Source organism: Geotrypetes seraphini, chromosome 4 (assembly GCF_902459505.1).
Source record: "Geotrypetes seraphini chromosome 4, aGeoSer1.1, whole genome shotgun sequence".
NCBI lineage: Eukaryota > Metazoa > Chordata > Amphibia > Gymnophiona > Dermophiidae > Geotrypetes > Geotrypetes seraphini.
In genome coordinates this window covers 278,886,984-278,914,940 of record NC_047087.1, presented here as the reverse complement: position 1 = coordinate 278,914,940, position 27,957 = coordinate 278,886,984, and the positions used below count along the sequence as shown (strand labels likewise).

At 40.5% G+C, this 27,957-nt stretch overlaps 1 protein-coding gene across 1 annotated transcript in view; it reads right to left on the bottom strand.

Moving 5' to 3' along the window:
- The window catches only part of CPN1 (carboxypeptidase N subunit 1), a 58,372-nt gene extending 35,751 nt beyond the window's left edge, over positions 1-22,621 (bottom strand). Inside the window, exons 1-2 of the mRNA XM_033943411.1 lie at positions 22,207-22,621; positions 1,588-1,784 (exon numbers count right to left, since the gene is read on the bottom strand). Coding sequence (XP_033799302.1) covers positions 1,588-1,784; positions 22,207-22,429 — 420 coding nt within the window. The 5' untranslated portion in view covers positions 22,430-22,621. The remainder of the gene's footprint in view (positions 1-1,587; positions 1,785-22,206) is intronic.
- Between the last annotated feature and the right edge of the window lie 5,336 nt (positions 22,622-27,957).

Below are 27,957 nucleotides of genomic sequence, written 5' to 3'. Positions count from 1 at the left end.
ACCTGAGAATATATATTTTAATATTTTAAATAATTTTTATATAAATATTTTTAAATAGTTTTTAATAAATAGTTTTAAATATTTTAAATAACTGGATCTTCTGATAATAGATGCAACTCTTCCTTAGTTTGAAAAAGCTAGCAACTAAGCGCTTATCTCAGTCTTATTTCATGTGCTTCATTACTGCCACAGCTTCGTATGCTTCATTATCTGCTGCCAGATTGTTGCCACTGCCGTGCCACTGCAGTGGAATAAGTGTTATATCCACGAAACGGCAGTGGCAACAATCTGGCAGCAGATAATGAAGCATACGAAGCTGTGGCAGTAATGAAGCACATGAAATAAGACTGAGATAAGCGCTTAGTTGCTAGCTTTTTCAAACTAAGGAAGAGTTGCATCTATTATCAGAAGATCCAGTTATTTAAAATATTTAAAACTATTTATTAAAAACTATTTAAAAATATTTATATAAAAATTATTTAAAATATTAAAATATATATTCTCAGATTTTTCCGGCCAATGACTGGAGCTAAGGAGCTAAGTAAACTACGCTGATGTTTCAGTCTGTGATAAGGACTGTGCGTAGGCTCCGATTCTGAGGCCTTTTCCTGAGTTTATTTCTTATAAGACACCTTGAGATGAGGTGATTTTGGATGCACTGTTCCTAAGAAGTGGTATGATTATATATATTAGGTTGAATACTTTTTGAGCCACTTTGGGTGATACCCCTTGAGTTATTTTGACTAAAAATTATGCCAGGTGTACACCTGGCAGGGCCTCCATGTGTGCAGATCGCCGGACTTGATGGACCGAAGGTTTGATCTGGAGATGGCGCTTCTTATGTTCTTATGTTATTTATTTATAACATTTATATCTCACATATCCCAAAATCTATGCGGGTTACAAGAGGACATACATAACAAGCTTAAAACATAAAAATTAAAACAAAATATACAGTACTTTACACTTCTAGAGAGGAAAAAAACACTTTCACCCATTACCCAGGGAAGAAAAGGCCTTAGAACTTAGAACTCAATGGGTCAATATTCAAATGCCTGCTACAGCATATGTTCAACACTGCTATCCACAGAAGTGGCTAGGCTGAATATATGTATTCCTAGAAAATGACAGAAAATAAAGTACATGAAATTGTGATTACAGGGCAGACTGAATGGCCATTCAGGTCTTTTATCTGCCCTCATTTACTGTGCTTATTCTATAAATTTTTAATTTTAACTGAGTAAATTTCACTTGCAGGGCAGGGTCAAATAACAAACATTCAATCATAAACCCAGCACAAAAATATCAATCTTACTAAAGTTTCAATTAGTAAGTGATCATTTCAAAAAACAACATGTGATAAATGTTTTCATACAGCCCAATGCAGAGGATCTCTAAATGCAGGAAGATGATAACTTATTTAACGTATGTTGTTTTTTGAAATGCGTGTCACTTACTATTTGGAACTTTAGTAAGATTGATATTTTTGTGATGGGTTTATGATTGAATGTATTCTATAAATTTGACGCCTATCTGTAGGCCCCTTTATAAAAATTGCCCTTTGTGTGTCATGTTATCCCCAGGTACCTGCTCTGCAGCTACTTCATATCCATCTGGATTCATGGAAGGTAGGATGTGAATCCGTGTACTGTGGATTAGTCTGGTGATCCGATCATTTCTCAGGCGATACTCCTCACACAGGAACTCGGAGAGCTGGATAAGAAGCTCCCTACCTAGGACCTCATTGCCGTGCATGTTGCCAACATATTTAAATTCAGGCTCAACTGGGAAAACAAAATAACATCTTGGATAAACTCACATGCTGAATGAAAGACCGCATTAAGGATGCTAGTCATTTTCTCAGGTTAACATAACATTTTGCCAATAGAAATTAAGGAATATTTACCTGCAGGCTGTAGAGGTGATCCCAGAGGAGGAAGGCAGGGGTTGAAACAATATCATGGATAAAAACATCTGTACATGTGCCATCATAGACATACACAGTTTTCATACAGTACCATTCACAACACAAAGATCTCATATACTCCCCCAAAATCCCCCTTTCCCCCATGCATCTGGCAATCTGCTGAGATGCCATACTAAGTCTCTTCCCACTGAGTCCTCTATACAGACCTGAATCTGCCAATGGAGGAAGGGGAATCATACCATTGTGTCAAATTGTAAGGTTGCACTTTCAGCCTGTTTATTTTGTGTTCATATGGTATCTGTGTATTTTTCCCTAGGTGTAAAGCAGTAAATAACACCTGAGATGCTTTCTTCCACAACCCAGTTCTAGTATGTGCATCTTTTCTCATGGATAGCAGTAAATTAGGCTATGAGACCTAGACCTTAGAATTATGGACTTCCTGATGCCTCACACCTGCAGAAACCTGGTTTATTTTCTGCATGGCCCCCAATAATAATAACTTTATTTTTCTATACTGCCACAATCTTGCGACTTCTGGGCGGTTTACATTCAAGAGAGCTGGACATTCAGCGAGTTACAATATGCAGATAGTTAGAGGAAATACAGAGTACATCAACTTTAAGAATGCGAAAGTATAAAGTGTACAGTACGCTAAGATATTTTCGAGAGGACCTGTTAGGGAAAGGACGCGAATTACAAACATACATCGAAAAATTACAATATACAGTTTAGAAATTTTCAGAGGGGCATATTAGAAGATATGTCCTGAATTGCAAAATACGGTTTGATTAGGATGTCAGGGGGGGGGGGGGCACCCATTATATCTTAGCCTTGGAAAACTATATGCATATTTATACCCCCAATAAAATCGGAAAGGATATTCATTCTTGTCAGAAATACTGTCAGATTTTAGCAGGGCACCTGTCTCTTGAAAGGAAAGACCAGCTGGACTCTTTGGTTAGAAAGGGTTTTTCTAACTCTCTGGAAGCTTTGGTCCATTAGAGCATATTTTGATGCTTCATCATTTAGAATTTTGAGCCAACTTGATTACTGTAATATCGCCTATCTGGCGATTTCCCAGAAGGATATGCAGCGATTACAACTGGTGTAAAATGCAGCAGTCAGACTGATTTTTGGGTTGAAGAAGTTCGACCATATAACTCCTTCCTACCGACTCCTGCATTGGTTGCCGATGGAGGCACGTGTGAAGTTTAAGTTTGGATGTTTTTGCTTTAAGGTACTATTCGGTTTAGCCCCTAAATACATAACTGACCTTTCCTCGTTCTCAACCAATAGACATAAGAGAAGCTCACACTTGAATTTTGTTTCTCCACCGGTTAGAGGATGTAAATTTAAAAGACATCATCAACATCTTTTCTCATATCAGGCAGCATTATGGGGTAAAGATCTGGAACAATTACTTATGCTTACTAATACTTATGGGGAATTTAGGAGACAGCTAAAAACATATCTGTTCCTGAAGTACTTAGGTAGCTGATTTGTACAATCTTTCCCACAATAACTGATCTCTAGAGCTGTTAGTCACTAGTTTTTAACTTTGTTAATTCTACTCAATTTGTAGCATTTTTAATCATTGTAAACTGCATAGAACTTCATGGTCCTGTGGTATATAAACTGTTATTATTATTTTATGACTGACACTAAAAGAACAGGAAGAGATTATTGCCTTCCTCCATAGCGACCAATAGGAAAAGTAGTGAATAAAAGGAGAACCCAATGGCCCAAGGGGGATTTTCTGTTGGCCCCTGCATGGACTTTGTCTCTCTGCGGAGTCTGATAATAATTTCCAAGCGAATGCTCTGTGTGCCTGTGTATGAATGGTGAGATTTATTTCCCTCGAAATGTGTGGGTTCTTATATGGTGTCAGGGACTCAATCCATTGCTAACTTTTGTTTGCCATTTCATCCTTAGGACAATATGGATCTTTCAACTGAATGCCTCTGCTTGCTCCCACTAAGACTGATATAAGAATGTGTCTCTCTTCACATATGTTCTCCCTTTCTCCTTCTTCTCCTGTGTTAGAGTGGGCACAGCATAAAGGATATTCACTGCATGGAAATTCACTGTCATAAATATATATTCCTCTGTGTCTAGCTTGTATTTTTCTTACTTGGGCAAGTAAATATTTTCTTTTTGTTCATCCTCTCTATGACTTATAGTGATTTCCATAGTCTGTAACTTATACGTATATTAGGTTATAAGATTTCTTTTGTTTGCACATTTTTTATATGATATATTGCTCTCTGTGTACATGTGGGATATACAATGCTTCTGAAAAATAAAGAATCTGATCAATTTCTTTGACTGGGTGACCTGGGAGCTGGATCAGGGAAGAACTCTTAAAAGTGGTCTATCCTGAATTTTAGGAAGATCTTTGACACAGTTCCATATAAGCAATTAACTGATAAATAAACTGAGTGCCCTTGGTATAGGTCCAAAAATTTCTAACTGGATTAGAAACTGGTTAAGTTGGAGGCAACAAATGATAGTGATAAATGAGTTGACTCTGAGCAAGGAAAGAGGTGTGCTACCAGTGGTGTGCAGCAAAGGTTGATCCTTGGCCCCGTTCTTTGTCATTTGAGAAAGTTTTGGCTTTTTATGGATCATACTAAAATCTGAAACAGGGTAGATAAACCTGGAAGTTGTAGAAATCAAAAGGAGAGATCTAATGAAGCTGGGAAGAATGATCTAGAATTTGGCAGCTAGCATTTAATGCTAAAAAGGCTGTGTTATGTATGTTAGACCCTATTTTAGAAAGGATATTTACATTTAGAAAGGATTTACATTTCAGGTAAGGAATGTAGAGAATTTGCACAGTATTCTATAAGAGACTTGGCCAAATATGGAACTTCTTGTAAAATAGGTCCAGACTGCATGTTGATGGCTCCCCATGTCTAACTGCACATGGGGAAATCAAGGTGCTAGCACATTTTTTCAAATTGCTGGTCCTTCTCTCTATATTGCCATAATCCTCGAGCACCAGTTTCTTACAACACGATCATCCCAATACCCACTGTCAGCTACCAGCCTCCAAATGCCTCCTCTGCATGGCATTCAGCCACCTGACCCACCCCTCCTCCCAGCAGTCCTATACCTCTTACTGCTGATCCTCATCTCTGGCCCTACCAGGGTTCCTGGAGTCTAGCGGAAGTAGAAGCAAGTCCAGTTGCTCTTGATCATACAGCTCTGGGTTCAAACATGGACACCATGACCCCCTAGTAACATAGTAGCATAGTAGATGACGGCAGATAAAGACCCGAATGGCCCATCCAGTCTGCCCAACCTGATTCAATTTAAATTTTTTAAATTTTTTTCTTCTTAGCTATTTCTGGGCAAGAATCCAAAGCTCTACCCGGTACTGTGCTTGGGTTCCAACTGCCGAAATCTCTGTACTGGCCTTAGTTCAATATTTAATATTATTTTCTGATTCTAAATCCTCTGTGTTCATCCCACGCTTCTTTGAACTCAGTCACAGTTTTACTCTCCACCACCTCTCTCGGGAGCGCATTCCAGGCATCCACTACCCTCTCCGTAAAGTAGAATTTCCTAACATTGCCCCTGAATCTACCACCCCTCAACCTCACATTATGTCCTCTGGTTTTACCATTTTCTTTTCTATGGAAAAGATTTTGTTCTACTTTGATACCCTTCAAGTATTTGAACGTCTGAATCATATCTCCCCTGTCCCTCCTTTCTTCTAGGGTATACATATTCAGGGCTTCCAGTCTCTCCTCATACGTCTTCTGGCACAAGCCTCCTATCATTTTCGTCGCCCTCCTCTGGACCGCTTCAAGTCTTCTTACATCCTTCGCCAGATACGGTCTCCAAAACTGAACACAATACTCCAAGTGGGGCTCACCAATGACCCTACAGGGGCATCAACACCTTCTTCCTTCTACTGGCTACGCCTCTTTTTATACAGCCCAGCATCCTTCTGGCAGCAGCCACTGCCTTGTCACACTGTTTTTTCGCCTTTAGATCTTCAGACACTATCATCCCAAGGTCCCTCTCCCCGTCCGTGCATATCAGCTTCTCTCCTCCCAGCATACACGCTTCCTTCCTATTATTAGTCCCCTAATGCATTACTCTGCATTTCTTTGCATTGAATTTTAGTTGCCAGGCATTAGACCATTCCTCTAACTTTTGCAGATACTTTTTCATACTTTCCACTCCCTCTTCGGTGTCTACTCTGTTACAAATCTTGGTTTCATCTGCAAAAAAGCTCACTTTTCCTTCTAACTCTTCAGCAATGTCACTCACACACATATAGAACAGTATCGGCCCCAGCACTGAACTCTGAGGGACTCCACTACTCACCTTTCCTTCCTCCGAGTGACTTCCATTAACCACCACCCTCTGGCGTCTGTCCGACAGCCAGTTTCTAACCCAGTTCACCACTTTGGGTCCTAACTTCAGCCCTTCAAGTTTGTTCAACAACCTCCTATGAGGAACCGTATCAAAGGCTTTGCTGAAATCTAAGTAAATTACATCTAGCCTATGTCCTTGATCCAGCTCTCTGATCACCCAATCAAAAAATTCAATCAGGTTCGTTTGGCACGATTTACCTATTGTAAAGCCATGTTGCCCATTAGTTTCAAGGAAGTACACTATCCTTTCTTTCAGCAACACATCCATTACTTTTACAACAACCAAAGTGAGGCTCACTGGCCTGTAGTTTCTCGCTTCATCCCTGTGACCACTTTTGTGAATAGGAACCACATCCGCTCTCCTCCAATCCCCAGGAACCACTCCTGTCTCCAGAGATTTGTTGAACAAGTCTTTAATAGGACCTGACAGAACCTCACTGAGCTCCCTCAGTATCCTGGGATGGATCCCGTCTGGTCCCATCGCTTTGTCCACCTTCAGTTTTTCAAGTTGCTCATAAACACTCTCCTCCGTGAATGGCACAGAATCTACTCCAGTGATGTCACTGCTCGGGACCAAGCAATTTCAATATCACCACTATTTGGCTAATCATGCCTGTCACTGCTGTAATGAACAGAGGCATTTTTGGAGTGGTTGATGTCTTGAGAGAAAGGCTGAAAGACAATGGAAGAATGACTGTCCACAAATTAAGACGTTAAGGATATCTCTTCCCTCTGCCCTCAAGGACCCACAAAACAAAGGTAAGGAGCTGTCTTCCACCACTCCCCCCCCCCCCCCCCACACACACACATGATGGTTCTCCAGGTGACCTGCTGCACAATAAAAATCTATAATTATAGCAAATTTAAACTTTTAGAAACTGGAACAAGAATTTCCTTGCCCCAGATTCTCATCCCCTATCGAGGAGAAGGCTAATGATTAGAGTAGCATATTGAGAACTAGGGAAGCCACAGTTCAAATCCCACTACAGCTCCTTGTGATCTTGGGCAAGTTTAAATTCTCCATTTCTTCAGGTACAAATTTAGGGGGTGAGGGTGGGGGTCTTTTACTAAAGACTAGTGCATGCTATCTGCTACAGAACCCATAAGAATTAACTGAGTCCTGTGGCAGACAACATGTGCTAACCTTTAGTAAAAGATTCCATTACATTATAAACGCTCTGAGGACAGGAAAACCTAGTGGATCTAAATGTGACCTTGAGCTACTGCTAAGAAAGATGTGAGCTAAATCTGAAACACAGTACATTATCTGAGGAGTAAGCAAGATAATATTTCAGCAATATAGGCTTTTCCAAACATTTAAATAGATGACTCCATCTCATTTATTGACCCTCAGTATGGTAATTACAGGATTCAGCAAAGAGTTTTTTGCCTTACAGTCTCAAAAATGTTATTGTGGGCCAATGCATATCTTACTGACCTTAAGGCACAGTTTACCTTAATTTGGAAGTAGCCTTATTTTTAAATGTCCCATTTGTAACCTGAATACCTTGCTCACTGCTGGCTTCTGATCGATTTGGATGACTCATGTTAAAGTATATCATAACAGTGAACTATAAAATCTTATGCCCTCCCTTTTAAATGCGAAAATCCATAGTTTAATGTCACTGAGATTGACAGAAATAACCCCTTTTATGAAGCAACCGCTGTTTGAACTTTTACTGATCAAACAGAAACCTTTGCAGTGGAATTTTAAATGTTTTTAGGTTTTCAGCAGTGACCTAAAATGAAACAGAATTGTAAAAGCACAGATAAACCAGGGGTTTTGAAGTGTGATGTGACTAAGTGATTACTCTTCTGTTTCCTAACTGAAGGGTTTCTAAATCTGGTCTTTGAGAAGTACAAAACGGTCTGTTTCTCAGGATTTCTATAATAAGGGATAAATTATATATACAGTATATTGCCTAAAAAACAGTGCTGGAAAAAGCACTATTCTATAGATCAGTGTATCGCAAACTGTGTGCCGTGGTGAGATTCTGGGTGTGCCACGGGACACCGGCGAGAAGGAGAAGAATGGGCGCTGGCTGACTGCTTTCAGGATGTACCTCTCAGGGTGAGAGGCACGTCCTGTAGGCTGTCAGCCGGCTCCAGTGCCTCTTCTCCTCGCCGGCGCCTCTCCTCTTGCAACGCCCACCACCATCACACTGGCGTAGCAATTGCAGGCTCAGGATCCCGTCTGGAGGGTCTCCGTGCATGCGCGGATGGTGACATCATCATCTCGTCGACATCTGTGCATTTCTGGAAGTCCTCCAGCCGCAGCCCCGAGTTTAGTGTGCCACGGCTGCAAATAGTTTGTGGAATACTGCCATAGATCATGCTTAAAGTTATTTTTTTTTCCACATCTTTATTCATTTTTAAAACTAGCAGCAAGTGCAACATATTGTTCAAACAGTTCACCAATATAAACAGCACTTAATTCCATCACATGATATATGCATAATAATTACTTAATCCTTCCCCCCACCCCCTTTCATACCACATAAAGACAATCTGGAGTTACACAAATTATTACGACAAACAAAATTGCGATCAAATAATAGATTAAAGGCATATCCCCTCCCCCTCCCACCCACCCACCCTGGACGTGTATAAACAAAGGGCTAAAACCAATAATCATTCTTTACAAAATTTTGTCAATGGTTCCCAAACCTCCTTGAATTTCCTAGAATGTCCCAATTGTAATGCATTCATACGTTCAAGTTTAAAAGTTTGGCATAAGGATTCCCACCAAAAACTATAATTTAACCTGTCCCAATTTTCCAGTTTTTCATAATAAGTTGTATGGCAACTCCCGTCATAATGAAAAGTAGTCTATTATTACATGAAGTTATTTGACTCTTGGCCCTCAACAACATGCCAAACAGCACCGTATCATATGTCAATACCAATGGAACGTCCAGTATGCTATTTATTTGACCCCAAATGGATTGCCAAAAGTTAAGTATCAAGGGACAAAAGAAGAGCAGATGATCCAGTGTCCCTATATCAAGGTGACAGTGCCAGCATCTATTTGACTTAGAACTATCTAATTTTTGTAATCTAACAGGAGTCCAAAAGCTTCTATGCAACAAAAAAAAAACCAAGTTTGTCTCATAGGTGCTGACGCTGTACATCTCATCCTCCAAGTCAAAATTCGTGGCCATTGAGTAGCAGAAATCTGCTGCTTTGTCTCAATGCTCCAAATGTCTCTAAGATTAGTTTTAGGTTTTTTTATTCAAAAATTCAGATATTAATCTTATACTACTTGGCTGCCTGATGCCCCAGCAAGTCTGTCTGGAAGCACAGACCCAACAAGCTATACTGCGTTTTTAAGTTTCGCCAGTCAGGGAACCTCTCTGAATGGCCTGCTTCAACTGCAACCATTTATATACTTGAAACTTTGCAATACCAAATGTTTGTTGCAGTCATGAAAAGTCAAGCATCCTTCCATCTGATAACACATCATCCAGTGTGTGTATGCCTGCCTGCAGCCAGTGCTTAAAGAGGATCTTAGACTCGCCAATTTGAATCTTGGAGTTCAACCACAAGGACTGACACGTGGATAAATGTATCAGAATAGGTATTAAGTTATTAATAAATTTCAATGTCTACCATGTATCGAATAAAATTCTATTATCCTTATAAATCCTAGGTAACTTGACACTCAAAATGTGGCATAATCTCAATGGAGACAGGAGTTGCCATTCTAAGTAAAGCCAATCTGGGAGAACTTCCATGAGCTCAGGAAGGATCCAGTATATACCCTGACACAATATAAAGGCCTGATGATACCTATAAAAGTTTGGAAAATTTACCCCTTCCGCTGCAATTGGTTTTTGTAAAGATACTAAAGCAATTCGAGCAGTTTTACCCAGCCAAATAAACTTAGTAAGAATACTATTCAGTTTCTTATAAAAGGACCCCTGAAAATAAACTGGCAACATACCCATTTGGTAGCAAACCACAGTCAAAAATCATCATTTTAACCGTTTGGACTCTCCCCCACCAAGAGAGATATAATGGGTTCCATTGCTCATACATTTCTGAGACCTTCATCAATAGAGATTTTTCATTTATTCTCATCGTATCTTCCAGCGTTTTTTAATCCAAATACCTAAATATTTTATACCCTCTTACCGGTATTTCCAAAGAAAAGGGAATGAGTCAAATAGTCCTTTTGGACAGTGTACATTTAGCAGAAGAACCTCCGATTTACTCCAATTTATTTTGTATCCAGAAAATTTACCAAATCTGTCAATCAAATCCGGTAAATACGGGATGGTAGATCCAGGATTTCTCAAATGAAGCAAAATATCATCTGCATAAGCAGAGACCTTATATTCCCGACCTGCATAAGGAATACCCTGAATCTCCTTTGCCTGTTGAATAGCCAATAGCAAGGGTTCCAGAACAATATCAAAAAGCAAAGGAGATAATAGATACCCTTTTCTAACTCCCCTCTCCAGGCAAAAACTTTCCGAAAAAGTATTATTAATATATAATCTGGCAGAAGGAGAACTATACAAGGTTTGAATCATTTGTATAAATCCAGAACCAATACCAAACCAATCCATTGCTTGATACATAAAGGCCCATTCCACGCGATCAAAAGCCTTCTTTGCATCCAAAGATACATAGAAGGCCGGATCTTCCCGGGCTTTTGTTAAATTTAACATATGAAAAGCCAGTCTAGTGTTATTTGAAGAATGTCCTTGAGCAACGAAACCCATTTGGTGCATACCGATAATGTAAGGGAAAGACTTAGCTAAACGAAAAGCCAATAATTTAGCCAGAAGTTTTAATCAAAGAAATAGGCCTATAATTTGAAGCCAACATGGGATCTTTATTTGGCTTTGGCAAAACAATAGTTAAAGATTCTGCCATAGTACCTGAAATGCAACCTTTAATTAGTTGAGCCTGATATAAATTTAAAAGATGGGGTAATAATGTAATTTGGAATGATTTGTAAAACACTACAGTAAAACCATCACCACCTGGAGCGGATCCAACTCTAAGGGACTTCAACGTTGTTTTAAGTTCTTCCAGTGATATAGGCGCTTCAAGATTTACCTTTATATGCTCAGGAATATTTGGCCCCTTAATTAACTTTAAAAACTCTAAACCAGGGGTGTCCAACCCGCAGCCCACGGGCCGCATGCGGCCCCGTGAAGCATTCTGTGCGGCCCTGCTCATAATGCAGTGTTTTCCTCTGCAAGCTCCCTCCTCCGTCTTGCTGCAGCGTTTGCTTAAAGCCGCAAGCAGCGGATCCTATGTACCTCTTGTGGCTGACCTGGAAGTGTTCCCTTTGATGTTGGAATAGATAGAAGGGAATAGGAGGCTGGGAAAGGAGTGAGATGGAAAATGGGAGAGCTAGAGACAGAGAAGATGGAGAATTGAGAGATAGCTGAACATTTAAAAAGAAGAAGGGTGAGAAAGAAGCCAAGATTTGAGTAGACAGAGGCAGAGAAGAAAAAGTTAAGAAAGTTGAAAGGGAAAAATCAATACATTGGAGACAGATATAAGAAGGAAATGGAACGAGAGAAGAGGAGAAAAAAAAATGGACAGCAGACACTGGAAAGAAAATTAGTTGAAAATAGAGAAAAAACAGAAAGAGAAACTGGGACCAAGATGATGGAAAAACAAAACATCCAGACAACAAGGTAGAAAAAATGGTTTTATTTTGAATTTATTAATTGGAATATGTTAGCTTTGGGATATGTTAGCTTTGGGATATAATCACAATTATTTTTGTATTCAGTAGCTTAGTCATATACAGCTGATTTGGGGGAAGGACTGAAGCCCAAAATTAGTGGATGGGCACCAAAGTTTCTTCCTGCCTGAGTGCAATTTATAAATACTTGAGCTAGTGGGGATTCCCAAGCCCTGCCAACTGAAGACATCTTCCTCCAGTCTGGCAACTCAAAATCTCCAAGCTTTGCAGCCAATGGCAATATCCTCAAGCTGCCCCTGCTTTCATGCATGCATGAAATCCAAAGGGGGCAGGGAGGAGGGAAGGCAGCAGCTCTGCAATATTGCTGCCAGTTGCAGAACTTGGGAAGTTGGAGGGGGAGGAGGTGGCTGTCAGTTGGTGAGGCTTGGGGATCCCTACTAGCTACAGCAGAGGAGATGTTCATTTTGAGGTAGCCTAAGCTCAGAGTGGGCGGCCCAAAAAAGCAGTAATATTTACCCTGACTGAACGATCTTCCACGTGCGCTGCTGACAGCTGATTCAGCATCCCCGCTCTGATGAGGCTCACCTCTGAAGAGGCTCACCGTAGCTGTAATAGAAGTGAATGAGAGAACCAGGAGCGTGCATCCCTGCTCATCAGAGTGGGGATGCAGAAGCCTGTGGCTGCTCCCACTGTCAGCGGTGCATGTGGAGGATCACTCAGTCAGGGTAAGTATTACTGCTTTTTTGGGTTCCTCTCCACAGTGTCCCTTTAATGAAGGTTTATTATTAGATACGTACATCTTCTATATTAGTGATTGCAAATTTGGGACCTGCTTAACCTTTTTTTGGCTCATCAGCTAGTGTTAGTGTTTGTGCGGCCCCAGAAAATTTTTTTTCGGCCAATGCGGCCCAGGGAAGCCAAAGATTGGAGATCCCTGCTCTAAACCCTCAAGTTATTTATTTAAATAAAGCTCAGAAGAATATAAAGCTTTATAATAGTTCAAAAATTGTTTTAGAATATTTCCAATTTGAGAATGAGTTTCACCTTCTCATCTTTAATAGCCATAATCTTTACTTTTCTTTTTTTGCTTTAAGGTAATTAGCCAATAATCGTCCCGCTTTATTCGAGTTTCCATAATACAAAGCCTGTTGAGAAAACAAATCTTTCCTAACCAATTGAGAGGAAATCTCATTGTATTTATATTTAGCTTTTAAGAGGGCCTTTAAAGTACTTTGTTCCCATTTCAAGGCCAATTGTGACTCCAAATCCTTAATATTTTGTTCCAAAGTAGAAAATTCCCTTTTAAGTTGTTTCCTAATGTGTGCCGAATATGAAATAATTTGCCCTCTCATAGTAGCTTTGAAAGCATCCCACAATGTTTCTAAAGAGGCATTGAGTTGAAAATATTCATTCATTTTTTAACTGAAATTCCGCAAGAAAGTTTGAATCTGCAAGCATTGTATTATTGAATCTCCAAACAGGTCTACTACCCTCTTGTTCAGCAAAGTTAAATTCAATCCAAACCCCAACATGATCTGATAAAATAATTGAGTCTATGCTGGCTTTTGTGACCTGCTGAACTAATTGATCTGATACAAAAACATACGGCCTCTTTTACAAAGCTGCACTAGCGGCTGCGCTAACAGTCCCAAAGCCCATAAAGATTTATATCTTTCAATTCACAGGATTGTACTAAATCAGTGGTTCCCAAACCTGTCCTGGGGAACCCCCAGCCAGTCAGGTTTTCAAGATATCCCTAATGAATATGCATGAGAGAGATTTGCATATAATGGAAGTGTCAGGTATGCAAATCTCTCTCATGCATATTCATTAGGGATATCTTGAAAACCTGACTGGCTGGGGGTCCCCCAGGACAGGTTTGGGAACCACTGTACTAAATTGTCTAAACCCAACGATTTTAATAGTTTACTAGATTGTTTATCCAGTAACGGATCCATAACAACATTAAAGTCCCCCGATACTACCAAATTAGAAGTAGCCAGTGGCAGAATCAACTGCTGAAGAGTTTTGAAAAATTCATACTGATTTGAATTAGGGGCATAAATATTAAAAAGCGTGAGGCTATCTTTTCCTAAGATTATGTTTACATGGATCCATCTTCCTGAAGGATCTGCAGAGATCAGATTAAATGCAGCTGGGCATTTCCTATGAACTAAAAGAGCCACCCCAGCCTTCTTTCCCACCGCAGGAGTGAAAAAACAATGGACTCCTTTTACTAAGCTATGATAGCAGTTTTAGCATGTGTTAAGCACACGCAGAATTGCCATGCATACTAGACGCTAACACCAGCATTGATCTGGCATTAGTTTAAGCCACGTAGCACGGAGTTAGCATACGCTAATTTTCTGAGTGTGCTAAAAACACTATCGCAGCTTAGTAAAAGAGGGGGAATGTTTAACTCATCCCCCTTCCAACTTCATCGATTCAATATCAGATAAGTGAGTTTCATGAATATAATTTATATCCGCTTCCTGCTGTTTTAAAAAATTGAGTGTCTTTTTCCTCTTAATGGGGATTATTGAGACCATTTACATTTAACGAAAACAATTTTAAATTCATTGTAAAATTTTTTTAAAAATGAGAGCCTGAAAAATAAACCAAAATACATGTATCCCTAACTTTATCCCTAACATCACTTTAGTGTTCCCCCTAACAAACCTGACTACTGAGACGAAGAATCACCTGGCAATTATTTTAAAGCAAATTGATTTATGGATGGCTGAATTAAAATTGAAACAACTCAGAAAAAACCAAATTTTTTCTGGCTAGTCCGAATGATAAAATCAAAGATTCATCAATTTCTTTGAATGGACATGACTTTCCTATTGTCGATTCCATAAAAATTCTGGGCGTGACTCTGGACCGTTACCTCATTCTAGATGTACACACGGAATTATTAGTTAGAAAAGGCTTCTCGACATTATAGAAACTAAGAACCATCAGAAAATATTTTGATGCAGCATCATTCCGTTTACTGGTGCAATCTTCCATTTTAAGTATGCTCGACTATTGTAACATCATTTATTTGAAATCTTTCAAGAAAACCACTCAAAGACTCCGAATTATTCAAAATTCAGCAGTCCAATTGATTTTTGGTTTTAAAAAATGGGAACATATAACTCCCTGTTACCAAAAACTTCATTGGCTGCCCCGGGAAGCAAGAGTTTTGTTCAAGTTTGCTTGTCTTTGTTTCAAATCAATTCTTGGTTTAGCCCCTTTGTACTTGGTCTTCCACTTTAACTTGGATTGTTCCATTATGCCTCCACGTAGAATTCACATGTTTACCCATCCAACAATAAAGGCCTGCCGTTACAAAAGATACCTGGACAAAACTCTTGCTTTCCAAGCAGGTCAATTGAACGATTGGCTAGGTAAAATTATTATGCACTCCTCATCCTACCTAAGTTTTAGAAAACTAGTAAAAATGAGCTTCTTTAACCAATTTGTAACCTAAGAACTCTTAAAAGCCTTTATCTCCTTACTCAGCCTACATGTACTCGACGATTTTACATTGTAACTATTCTGATTGTCCAGCACCTCTTACTGTGAACCGCCTCGAACTTTCCTGTATTTGGCGGTATATAAGAATAAAAAAATTATTTAAACTATTAAATCAATACACATCCAAAACCCCTTAATAAAACCCCCCGTTCTCCCCCCTCTACTCAATCCCCCCAATAACACAATTGCTTGAAAGCACACATATAGACTAGTAGTCAAAACTTCCCTCCAGGCAACATAGGTACTTCCTCATAAAAGCCAAACACTGAACTACCCCAATATATTTCAATAATTAAATGAAAGCCTAAATAAATAAATAGAACAATTACTGTTGAATTATAATAATACATGAATAAATATAATACTTATGAAATATAATACTTATGAAATATAATACTTATGAAATTTCATGAAATTGAGACAATATATAACTTGAATTCATTTTTTTTTAAATGAAATATCGTATGAGAAAATTGATCAGACCAGTGCATTACTTAAAATGATCCTAAAAATCATCCAACATAACTTCATAACTCAGAAAGACCCAATACAATGAACTAATATTTAAGCTTCTCACCCAGGGTATTACCCCAAGTTGAGACAAAGTAACTCCTCTTCATTAACTTTTTTTTATATATCTCATATCCTATATCAATTAAATTAAAACAATGACATCTAATATCAGAACCTTTAGAGCAAACAACTAAGAAATATAAAGATATTAAATATGGCTAAATAATGGCCTTCAAAGATAAATAGATAAATAGATTAAATAATTGAGAAAAAAGAAAAAAAACCTTTAAACTTTAAAGTGGTTATGATATTCACAGAAAGCAAACTATTTATCTTCAAAGACTTCTATTCAACTCAAGACCATACAGCTTTCCTTTTTCATTTTCTTTCAGTCTTCCCTAGCACCCCTTCCTCCGATATTTTCAAGGTTTAATAACAGGCCAGACCAATCCACACTTTCCATATTGCAATTAAAGAACTGTCTCCTTGCTTTACCGACTGTACTTATCAAATAATCTTCTCCATTAATGTTCCGGTGATACTTCTGCTTGTGGAAGTGTGGGAGCATGTTTCCATCCTCTTGTTTCATCTCCTATAACAGTTTAGTCTCTTTTCCTAGCTGGTCTCGATGGACTGAATCATCCTGTAACTCATTTGTGAGAGGGAAGTCAATTGACACATTGATATTTCAAGCAAGCATAGCCGGAGAGGACATTCTTCTTCTCTCTCTTCTGATGCTGAATGTATGTAGCTAGTATGCCAGTGTGCCTCCTGATTGAAGATCACAACATCCCAAGGGGAGGGACCTAACAACACATATCACCACTCATTCATCAGGAGTAAGACAAAGATCGAACCTCCTCCAATCTCGAGGCAGATTCAAATGAAGAAAACAAAATGTCCTCGTGGTCCCAGCACTGTGACAGTTAGAAAACAAAAATGTCAAAAGTGTCAAAAAATAAACCAAAACAGCAAAGATTGCCATTGCTACTTCCAAAAACAAAAATAAAATAATCCTAATGAAGGCTCATAAAGCAAATTGACAAAACCTGTCCAAGAATTCCTCCAGCTGTCCAATGAAATCCCTTGACTTGTAGTTCTTATAGGAATACAGATTCTTTTTAGCCCCCACAACCGCTATAACTGACAGGTACACTGACTGCCTGATATCCATATTACTATTGATCTTCAGTTCATTGGTTCCACCTGTTGAGACAGAAATTCCTTTAATTTGGCATGGTTGTCAAACTGAATAGATTTATTATTATAAGTTACCCTCATATCGAGGGCTGAAAAAGACCATATTTTGCTCCAAGCAGTTTCAGTTGTGGTCTCATTGATAAGAATTGTTTGCGCAGATTCGCTGTTACCCTCGCAAAGTCTGGGACGAATGAGATCTTTGAATCTTTATATTTCAAGCTTCTATTTTACTTTACCAGCCGTACAATTTCCATAGTATGCTGGAAACGAAGGGCACGAAATATTAATGGCCTAGGGCCTGATTGACCATTGGACTTTCTCATCAGGATTCTATGTGCCCTTTCGATTTCTAACGGCAATGTTAAGTTAAGAGGGAGCATCTTTGATATAAATTCCACCAGAAATGTAATTACATTACTCCTTTCCACCCCTTCTGATAAGCCCAGTATCCTCACATTATTCTTCCTCGATCTGTTCTTAAATTCTTCCATCCATTTTTCCATGTCCTGAAGAGCCTTATGATCTTTTTTGCATTGTAACTGAACCACTTCAGGTTTCACATGTGTTTCCAGCTGCTCCGTATGAGTATTTACTATCTCAATCTTCTGGGCCAAGTTAGAAACTTCCTCTATCACCACTGCCAATTTTTCTGAGTTACCCTGCAGGAGTAACTTGATATTTCTCAATTCCTCCATTAACTCTGCAGTGTCAAAAGCATCAGCAGGCAGGGGAATCTTGGATGGTGTAGGTGGAACGGCTTTCGGTCATTTTGCCTTCCCTCCTGCACTAAAAGCCGTATCCAACTTGGTTTGCTTAGTAAAAGCCATGATCAGGTTTATTTCTTTTTTAAACTAGAAATTCACAAAAACTATGCCTAGAGATGGGAGCTTCACAACTACACGTCCATTCCGTTGCGTCTCCAAGCCATGCTCCCAATCATGCTTAAAGTTAGATGCGGTTTACAGAATAACACTTATGCCTGAGAATCACACCTAAGTTTAGGCTTGGCCATATAAGAAAAATATGGTGCAAATACCCGTGCCCAAATTTAGGGTGTGGATGCCCTTATTCTATCTGCATGTGTAACTTAAAGGAATGCCCCCGATCCAACCATGACCCACCCATTTCTACACTCCCTTTTTTGACTCATGCATAAAATATAGGTACAGATCCCACTCTAAACTTACATGTGTAACTTGTAATAGATTCTAATTAGTATCAATAAATTGAGTGTTATAAATTAAATTAAAATGCATATGCAAATTGGGTACACACCCAAATTTGCATGTGCAATTTTCATTGCTTTTTATAGAATTAGGGGTAAATGGGCATGAGACAGATTTGCATATGAAACCCTCTTTGTGGGTGGGTTTCTGGCAAGAAATAGGGGAGGGAAGAAATCTTTGTTGCAGTGGGTATAAAAACAAGTTTTCTCTGTCTGTATTGCATTCAGAAAATAAGAGAGGTTTCTGATTGTCATTTGGATAAACAGCAGTTTTGAAATAGAAATGTAACTAATTCATAGATGTTATATGACTGAGCAAGCAAAGAGGGAGGGGGCAGCACCTTATGCAAATAATTCACTGAGGGACAAATAGGCAGATGGGAGCAATTTTATACATGTTGAGGGAATTAATTCATGGGAGGAAATAAAGCATGTAGGAACTGGCTTATAAAATGGAAAGGAGCTGGATCAGGATGGGGAAAGTGAAAAACTGCTCCCCATGAGTTTAGGGGAGAGGGAAATAGGTGGGCTTCCCAGAGAGAGCAGGGTAAGGCTCAATTTAGAGTACAGTTATATCTGTATTCTGTGCTCACCATGGGTGAACAATATGTCTTAAGCTGAGACATCCCTGATGGTTATTGTTGAGATGGAAGATAGCTCCCTAGAGAGGAAACCCTATTACTAGTGACTACAGAGCTCTTAAAAGAGCTGGTAAATCTGAGTGCTAGTAGGTAAGTACTTTTAGAAGCTCTCCTGAAGAAGGAAGAGCAGCCCTTGGAAACTTTGCTGAAGGCATGAGGCCTTTGGGAGCAGCTAAGGGCAGAAGAAAAGGGCCTATGGGGGACATTATTATTGCTTAGGACTGAGAAGAGCAAAGGTAGCCTTCTAGGGCAGAGGTGGGCAATCATAGTCCTTGAGGGTCACAATGCAGTAAGGCTTTCAAGATTTCCTCAATGAAAATGCATGCGATTGACTTACATTGCTGTTTCTATTGTATGCAAATAGATCTCATGCATATTTATTGTGGAAACCTGGAAGGTACGTTAGATAGATTGTGAGCCCACCGGGACAGAGAGGAAAAAATGCTTGAGTACCTGATTGTAAAAACCACTTAGATAACCTTGATAAGCGGTATATCAAATCCTAAACTTGATGAAGACCCATCTGGCTCATGAGGACCATGGTTGCTCACCCCTGCTCTAGAGAAATCCTGTTACTTGTGATTGCAGAACCATGGTGAGGGCTGATAATTCTGAACCCCAACAGGGAAGTTCCTCTTGAAGATCCATCAAAGGACAAGGTCTCTGGAGTACTATCAGCACCAGGGTCCAGCAAGGAAGAAAGCTCTCTAGCAGTGAGCAGTGGAGGAGGATTGCACTCCTCAGAGCCCAGGGAGAGCTTCCAGGAGACCACAGCAGGAGTGAGCCTAGCCAGCCAGGAAGCCCAGTAGCCACCTGCCCAGAAGAGCTCCAGAGGGGTGAGATCCAGGGACTTGGTGAGGGTGGACCAGAAAGGAGAGGAAATACTTAAGCACACAATCCACACATTTTCTAAACTGAGAATTTGGGAAGAGCTCATAGCTACTACCTTGAACAACAAAACTGAAAGGGTTTAAAGGTTACAGGTTCTGAAAATCTGGTTTGTCAGCACTGTACCTCAAGTATCCCTGTAAACTATTTTTCCCCTCAGAACAGCCTCAACCTGGTGTGTGGTGTGCATTTTCATTGCTTGAGGATTTGGCAAGATGATTTCTCACAAGCCTAAGAGCTGGAAAAACTAACTTCCCCCTGTTGCTGGGAAAAAAAGCCTCATGAACATAGGTTGCAGCTAACCAGAGTAACAGGGCTGCATGTGTGTTCATTATGGAAATCGTGAACATTTTATTTATTTATTCAATTTTCTATACTGTTCTCACAGGGGAGCTCAGAACGGTTTACAAGAATTTATTCAGGTAGAAATAAACTCCTATTTTAAATCATTTGGAATTACATTTTTCAGACTGCAGGAAGTAAAAAAACATAGATGGGTGTGAAAACATTTACAAGTCACTATATTTATTTATTCAGTTGTTTAGTCTGTCCTCCCACAAGAGCCCAGAACAGGTTACAAATTTACTCGTACATAATATAGGTCAGTAATAAGATAGAATGATCAAAGACTTCTAATAATAACAGGACGACTTTAGCGTATGGACACAGACTTCTTACAGCAATTGGACAATTTATCTTAAACAGCAGGACGATACTGGTAATTATACAACTGGGAGCCTGGCAGAGGCCTATTCTATAAAGGATTGTAAGAGCCTACTTTCATCTAATATAATAAAACGCTAGCCGCGCATGCGCACTCCATCTGCGTGTTCTGTTTTCCGTGCGCTGTAGGGCACCGGTAGGAGTGCGCATGCGCGCAAATCTCTCTCTCTGGCTGGCAGAGAATCTGTACACGGTACTCCCTGCTCTTCAGCTCCTCCAGGCAGTGGCAGACCAAACAGGACCCAATTGCGGAACCCAAGGTAATGTTCTGACCGAAGTTAGTTTTAAGTTCTAAGCCGCAGCCGCTGCCGCGGCTTACAACTTAAAAACTAATTTCGGTCATAACTAAAGGTCGTCGGCGTCGTCTTCGCTCCTCTCCTCGGCATACCCGAACTCCCGTTCAGCCTCCCATCCACCCTACCTTCAGCTCCCTTAGTCCCTTGCTGCCGCTCCTCTTCTCTTCCCGCCCCACGGTCTCGACAAACGTCCTTACTCCAGCAGGGGCCGCAGCAGTCTAAACACGCTGCTTCGCGGCCTGCTACTGCCCTGATTTGCTCTGCCCGACACGGCAGAGCAAATCAGGCCAGTAGAAGGCCGCGAAGCAGCGTGTTTAGAGTGCTGCGGCCCCTACTGGAGTAAGGACGTTTGTCGGGACCGCGGGAAGGGGGCGGCAAGGGACTAAGGGACCGGCCACACCGCAGGATGGGAGGGAAAAGGGACTGCTTTTGGGGGAGGGGTGTGCTGGGAGAGGGAAGACAGAAGGGGGGGCCACGGAGACACAGTCAGGGAGGAACTGGAGGGGAGAGGGAAAGGGGCCTGCTTTGGGGGAGGGGTGTGCTGGGAGGCAGAAAACTTTGCTTGGGGGGGTGGGAAGACAGAAGGGGAGCCACGGAGAGACAGTCAGAGAGGAACTGGAGGGGGAGAGGGAAAGGGGGCTGAGGGGACAGGGAAAGGGGGCTGCTTTGGGGGAGGGGTGTACTGGGAGGCAGACAGCTTTGCTTGGTGGGGGAAGACAGAAGGGGGACACAGAGAGACAGTCAGGGAGGAACTGGAGGGGGAGAGGGAAAGGGGGCTGTTTTCTAGCACCCGTTAATGTAACTGGCTTTAACACTAGTTTATAGAATATTAGTCTAACAGCTTAGATCCATGCCTATAAACTACATGTCAGCACTTATGCCAGTCACTGAGATTGGTTTGGGCGTCTGCAGCCCTGATTTAGTAACTCCTTATCCAATACACAGACTTTTTTTTCCATACCTTCGTAATCTATCCTGGGCTATATTGATATGTACACCTATTTTAACAACATAGAAAGACCCGAATTCTTAAAAGCAGCTAGAATATTTGCTTTTTAAATAAATTACTGGGATGTCATCTTTTCAGATGCCTCATGACCTTTTCATATCCAAAGCATTTCCCCTCAAGGGAAACATGAAAGAAATGCAGGCCGACTTCATATCTAGTGGATGTGTACATTCAGTGCCAGCAATGGGTCCAGAATTTATACTTACGGGGTTCATGGATTCCAGGGTTGTCACTGAACTCCAAGACATAGAGGTGTCTCCCTTGAGTGCTTCGGCCGATACTATAAATCCTAGTGATGTATGGACATTCATTTTGCACGTTATAGAGAGCCCGTACCAAATCTTCATAGTTATGGTGGTAAAAATTGACAGAAGCTGTCACTTCAAACAGAAAGAAGAAGTTTATAAGAAACCACAGACCCTCTACCATCCTTCTAGTCTGAAGTTAAAAAAAGGTTTCTGCTCACATGCAGAGGAACACAGAGCCCTTGTCTGCCTTCCTGTAAGGTAACTGAAGCCTGTACTGTGAATAGCTTGCTCCAGTTTCACAACCGAGTGCCAGCCCACTGCAGCCCCTGAAGGGCTGGAGTTTGGAAATGGGCTGTGAAAGCTTTCTTCTGCCCCCTTCTCCCTGTCTACCCCCTCCAAAGGATTTATAACCTGAAAACAGTCCTGTCTCCTCCCCCTTCAGAATCCAGTCCCCCCCCCCAAATTTGAACATACTTCAGTTCATTTATTAACTGGACTGTAAACAGACCCTTCCTGGCAGTCCAGTAACCACTTCAATCTAGGAAAGTTTTACGTAAGAAGGCTATTACTAATTTGGCCTACTCTCTGGCCAGACAGTACATTCCAAGTTCAGCAACAACGGCTTAATGTGTAGCTAATTTGTTTGTAGAGAAACCTGAAAGTTTAGGAGTGATTCTTACTCTTACTAGCCTTGTCCTCTTTTTATTGTCTTCTTTCTTGACTTTGCAGTGTAAATGCAATATTAGTGAGGGCCTGTTTGCCTTTTTTAAAGTAAATACTGGACAGCCACAAGGGAAGCGAGGACCAAGTTCATCTCAGTGTATGTGTTGTGCTCAGGCTGGAGATATGCAGGCTGGGGCTTCCTGGACTTTGATTAACCAATTTTAAACTAGAACTGAGATGACGTTGCATATTGTCAATAATTTGTTTAGAAAGAGCTAAGTTCTTTCTGTTACCTACAGCTCATGGGTGAAGATTGGAGGGTGGCCAACATGATGCCGATTTTTAAAAAGGGTTCCGGAGGTGGCCTGGGAAATTATAGACTGGTGAGTCTGATGTCGGTGCCAGGCAAAATGATAGAGACTGTTATAAAGAACAAAATGACAGAACATATACAGTACATAGGCATGGATTAATGAGAGAAAGCCAGCATGGATTTAGTCAAGAGAAATCTTGCCTCACCAATCTACTGCATTTCTTTGAAGGGGGTGAATGAACATTATAGGTATAGGGCCTAGGGAATGGAACAGCGACAGAATATACAGAACTTTAAAAGGCAACTGAAACGGCATTTTTTTGCCAGATGAAATACAGGGTATGAGACTGTGTGGTTAATGAGGAAGAGATGATGACAGTAAGGTGCTAGTCGCCTAGGTATTCTATTGTATCTTTTGCTCTGTTTTGTGGGTGTATTTATTGTCGATCTTGTATGTATTTTTGCATTTTTTCTATGTAAGTTTGTAACCTGCCCTGGGTAAGGGCGGGACATAAATAAATAAACCAAACCAAACCTGTGGATAAAAGTGAGCTGGCCAGTGTCGTGTACAGTATTTGAATTTTCAAAAAGCATTTGACAAAGTACCTCATGAAAGACTTCTGAGGAAATTAGAGAATCATGGGATAGGAAGTAATGTTCTATTATGGATTAAGAACTGGTTGAAAGAAAAGGGAGAGTAGGTTTAAATCAGTAGTCTCAAACTCGTGGCCCAGGGGCCACATGCGGCCCACCAGGTACTATTTTGAGGCCCTCGTTATGTTTATCATAATCACAAAAGTAAAATAAAAAAGTTTCTTGATCATATCTTTCTTTAGCTATAAATTACAATATTATTATTAAGACTTAGCCAAAAGGAAAGATTTATAAACTATAGAGTTTTACCTCATGCAAAATTGTCATTTCTTTAATAAGACATTAACTCTTTTTTGCTGAGGCCCTCCAAGTACCTACAAATCCCAAAGGTGGCCCTGTAAAAGGTTTGAGTTTGAGACCACTGGTTTCAATGGTCCATATTCTCAATGGAGAAGGGTAAATAGTGGAGTTCCCAGTGATGTAGTAAGGAGCAGCGGGGTGGGGGTACCGAACCTCTCATCCTCTCCACCCCCTGCTCCTTCCCTTTCCACTCCCCCATAGCTCTAGCTTGTCACCAGCATGAGCAGCATCTCCAACCTGCTGTTTACACTGGCCTCCCCTTTCCCTCTGACATCACTTAGGGACCCCTGATGAAGGCGTGTTAATCAAAACACAGACCGTGATGGGTCCCATTATCGAACTGAGGTGTTTTATTGTGTGCAACAAATTGTTTAGTGAAATAAACATTGCCTGCAGCTTGTACTGGTATCTGCAGTTTTTCCTTTGTTCAGTCTAATTGTCAGCAATGTATAAAATATGTAATGGTTTATAATTGGCATTTTAGGTAGATCCATTGTGGGTTTGTTATCCATAGTAATAGGGCTTGTATTTATTTATTTTACAGCGTAATTCAGCCCCTGATGCAGCCCGAAGGGGGGCGAAACATGGCCATGTGGGTCCAATAGGAGAATTTTAATGAATATTGTTTCTATTTTTGTCATGGTAATCTGCTATGTTTTTGTTCAGACTGGATCTTACAGATTTTGCAGATCGCTCGCCTATTTGTTTTATGATACTTAAAGCATTGACAGATTCTGCAGCATGTTTATAGGTTTTTGTTATATGTTTGATTTTGATATGTGAACATTCATTATTTTTACTACAATCCGCGTTAGTGTTTAAGCAGAATATAAATGTTTAAAATAAATAATTCAGTTGATGTGTACCATCTTTCCTGTTATACGTTTCTACCACACCTTCCCCTCTTTCACCTGTCTACTCTTTCTCATACACTTTTTTTTGTTTTGCATAGACTGTTCTGTTAATTTGATCTTATCCTTTCTTAATTTTTGTAAACCGCACTGATGTAGCGAAAACCCAACTTATTTGACAAATTCATCTAACAGCCTGAGCCCCTGCCCCAGCTATTGCCCCCCCACGGCCCACTCCTTTACCTAAGCTACACCCCCCACCCCCGCACTCATTCATTCCCAATTTATATAATTCCCACAACTTATACAACCCCACGCCAATTCCAATGCGTAACCTGATATATTTTTATCTGCTTGTATTTTTATCTGCATTGTATGTATTAGCTCTACTTTTTGTGAACCGCCTTGAACTTTCCTGGTATGGCGGTATACAAGAATAAATTATTATTATTATTACTTGGATGTTCCCACTCTAATCTAATGATGCAATCAAAGGCTCCTCTTTTTATCTATACTTGGAGGGAAATTTTCAATAGGACGTATAAGTCCGAGGTTGGAGGTTTTGGGTAGGGCGTCCACAAACTCAGGAAAAAAATGTCCATTTTCAAAGCTGCTAGACATCTATCTTTTAGTTTTGAAAATGACCTAGGTATAACCTTTGATCTTTAGGACATCTATCTTTTTGACCATTTTCAAAAATAAAAATGCACCCATAAAAAATGCACAGAACCAAGTTTTGTAGATGTACCCAACTACCTTGTCTAATCGCCATTTTGAGCCAATCAGGGCTTAGGCGCCTCCCACTGGATCCCAAGATGCATTGGGAGGGGAAAGCCCGTCATTCACAGCACACGGCCCTGTAGGCAGGAGGGAGTGGGCTTTCCTCCTACTGATTTTGCAGTGGAAGGTACAGTAGGTGTTGGGTGATTTGGGGGGGTGTTCCATGATGTTGGGTGATGTGGGGAGGGTGTTCCATGATGTCAGGGGTGTCTGGTGATGTTGGGGGGGGGGTGTTCCATGGTGTCAGGTGATAGGGGGTGTTCCATGATGTTGGGTGGTGTTGGGTGATGGGGGGTCCAGGAATGTTGGGGAGGGTTGTAGGGCTCCATGGCTCAGCTGATCCTGGCACGGGGAATCCCCATCAGCTGAGTTGGCAAGAATCCCCAAAACTGGCTCAGCTGATGGGAATTCCTCTCCCATAATCAAGTTTCAAGTTTTATTTAAAATTTGATTGATCGCCTATGCTGGATTCTAGGCGATATATAATAATAAAAAAAATGGGGCGTACATAAATTAAAAACAAAGACATGTACAAACAAAATATATGAACAAAATATACAATAGAACGAGAGGGTGTGGTGGTGGGTCAGTGATCACTGGAGGAGTAAAGGGGGATCATGCCTTAATCCCTCCAGTGGTCATTTGGTCAGTTTGGGGGCATGACTAAAAAAAGGTCTAACTGTTATCTAAGTTCCCTTTAGGAAAGCTTCGATTATCGCTATATTACATCTAGGTTTAAGCCTGCCCTATTCCCGCCCATAACACACCTCTCAACACACCCCTTTGAGCTCTGGACATACAGCAATTTAGAAGTGCTGCTGCATGTCCAGAAAGTCACCCTAAATCCATTGGCACTTGGAAGTCCCTGCTATAAGGACATCCAAGTGCGACTTAGGCTGGTGTTTGGACGTTTCAAAGTTTTGATTATGCCCTTCATGTTGTGATACTGCTCTCTCCCCCTAAAATTCCCAGGCACACATTATAGGCAGAATTACTTGGCAACATTTCTGCTTTCACACATATTTCTATATCAACTCTCATTAATGCAATGCCATCTTAGATTCGTTTACAAAGGCCACTGTGGGCGCTTCTAAACCAAACAAAATACACCTTGTCTAACAGAATGATTCTGGTTCCCTTGACTCTACAGCTCCAGTATTTCATCCATCTCCAGGCTTCCTGGTGGCTCAGGGTCCTTTTCTTTCCTGCTTCCTCTTGAGCAGGATACCATTGTGCTATGAACAGGATACAACCTATCACTAATATCCTTCTTTTAAACATAGGATGTTATTTCTGTTCATTCAAATCAAAGATTAACATGCTGCTGCAAATGTTTTAAGCCTCAGATTTGGATGAACTAGATCTTAAATGACAAAAGAAATATATCTGATGAAAATTCATTGGTATTTAGTACAGCATGCAACTGAACCGATCACCTAAGATTCATTGCTGATAGCGGGGTATTGTTCACTACGGGTACCGAAATTCCAACACCCCGAGCTCCCACCAGCCTCATGTCTCCAGATTAGCTGTGAATGTATCGCTGTCACTGTAAATCCTTAACTTGAATATATGGCAAACATACTCCAGCCAAATGCCTTCAGTACATTGTGAATGCACCCTTATATGTCTCCATTACATCTAAAACACCTCCATAACTTGTGCCGATCTATATCTAAACCCCCCAGCCACTTCCCCACTGTATTGTGAATGTACCCTTAATGCTCTACCTCTATTTCCCTTCCTCCAACCTTCAGTATAATGTGAATGTACCCTTAATCATGTGCCTCCAAAATATTGCGAATGTATCGCTGTAAGCCGTTCTGGGCTCCTGAGGAGGATGGCCTATAAGACTAACTAACTAAACAAATAAATATAATCTACCAGCTGTACTTCACTAAGGGGTCATTTTACTAAGGCGCGCTAATCGATTTAGCACATGCTAAAGATTAGCGTGCTAAACGCTAAGGCACCCATTATATTCTATAGGTGCCTTAGCATTTAGAGCACGTTCAATCGATTAGCTCACGCTCCATCAGTTAGTGTGCAGCTTAGTAAAAGGACCCCTAAGCAAGCAACCCAGCTTTTAATAAGTTCCAAAATTCTGGTTTTCTTAGGAACTATGCTTAAATCTTTTGAGTGATTTGC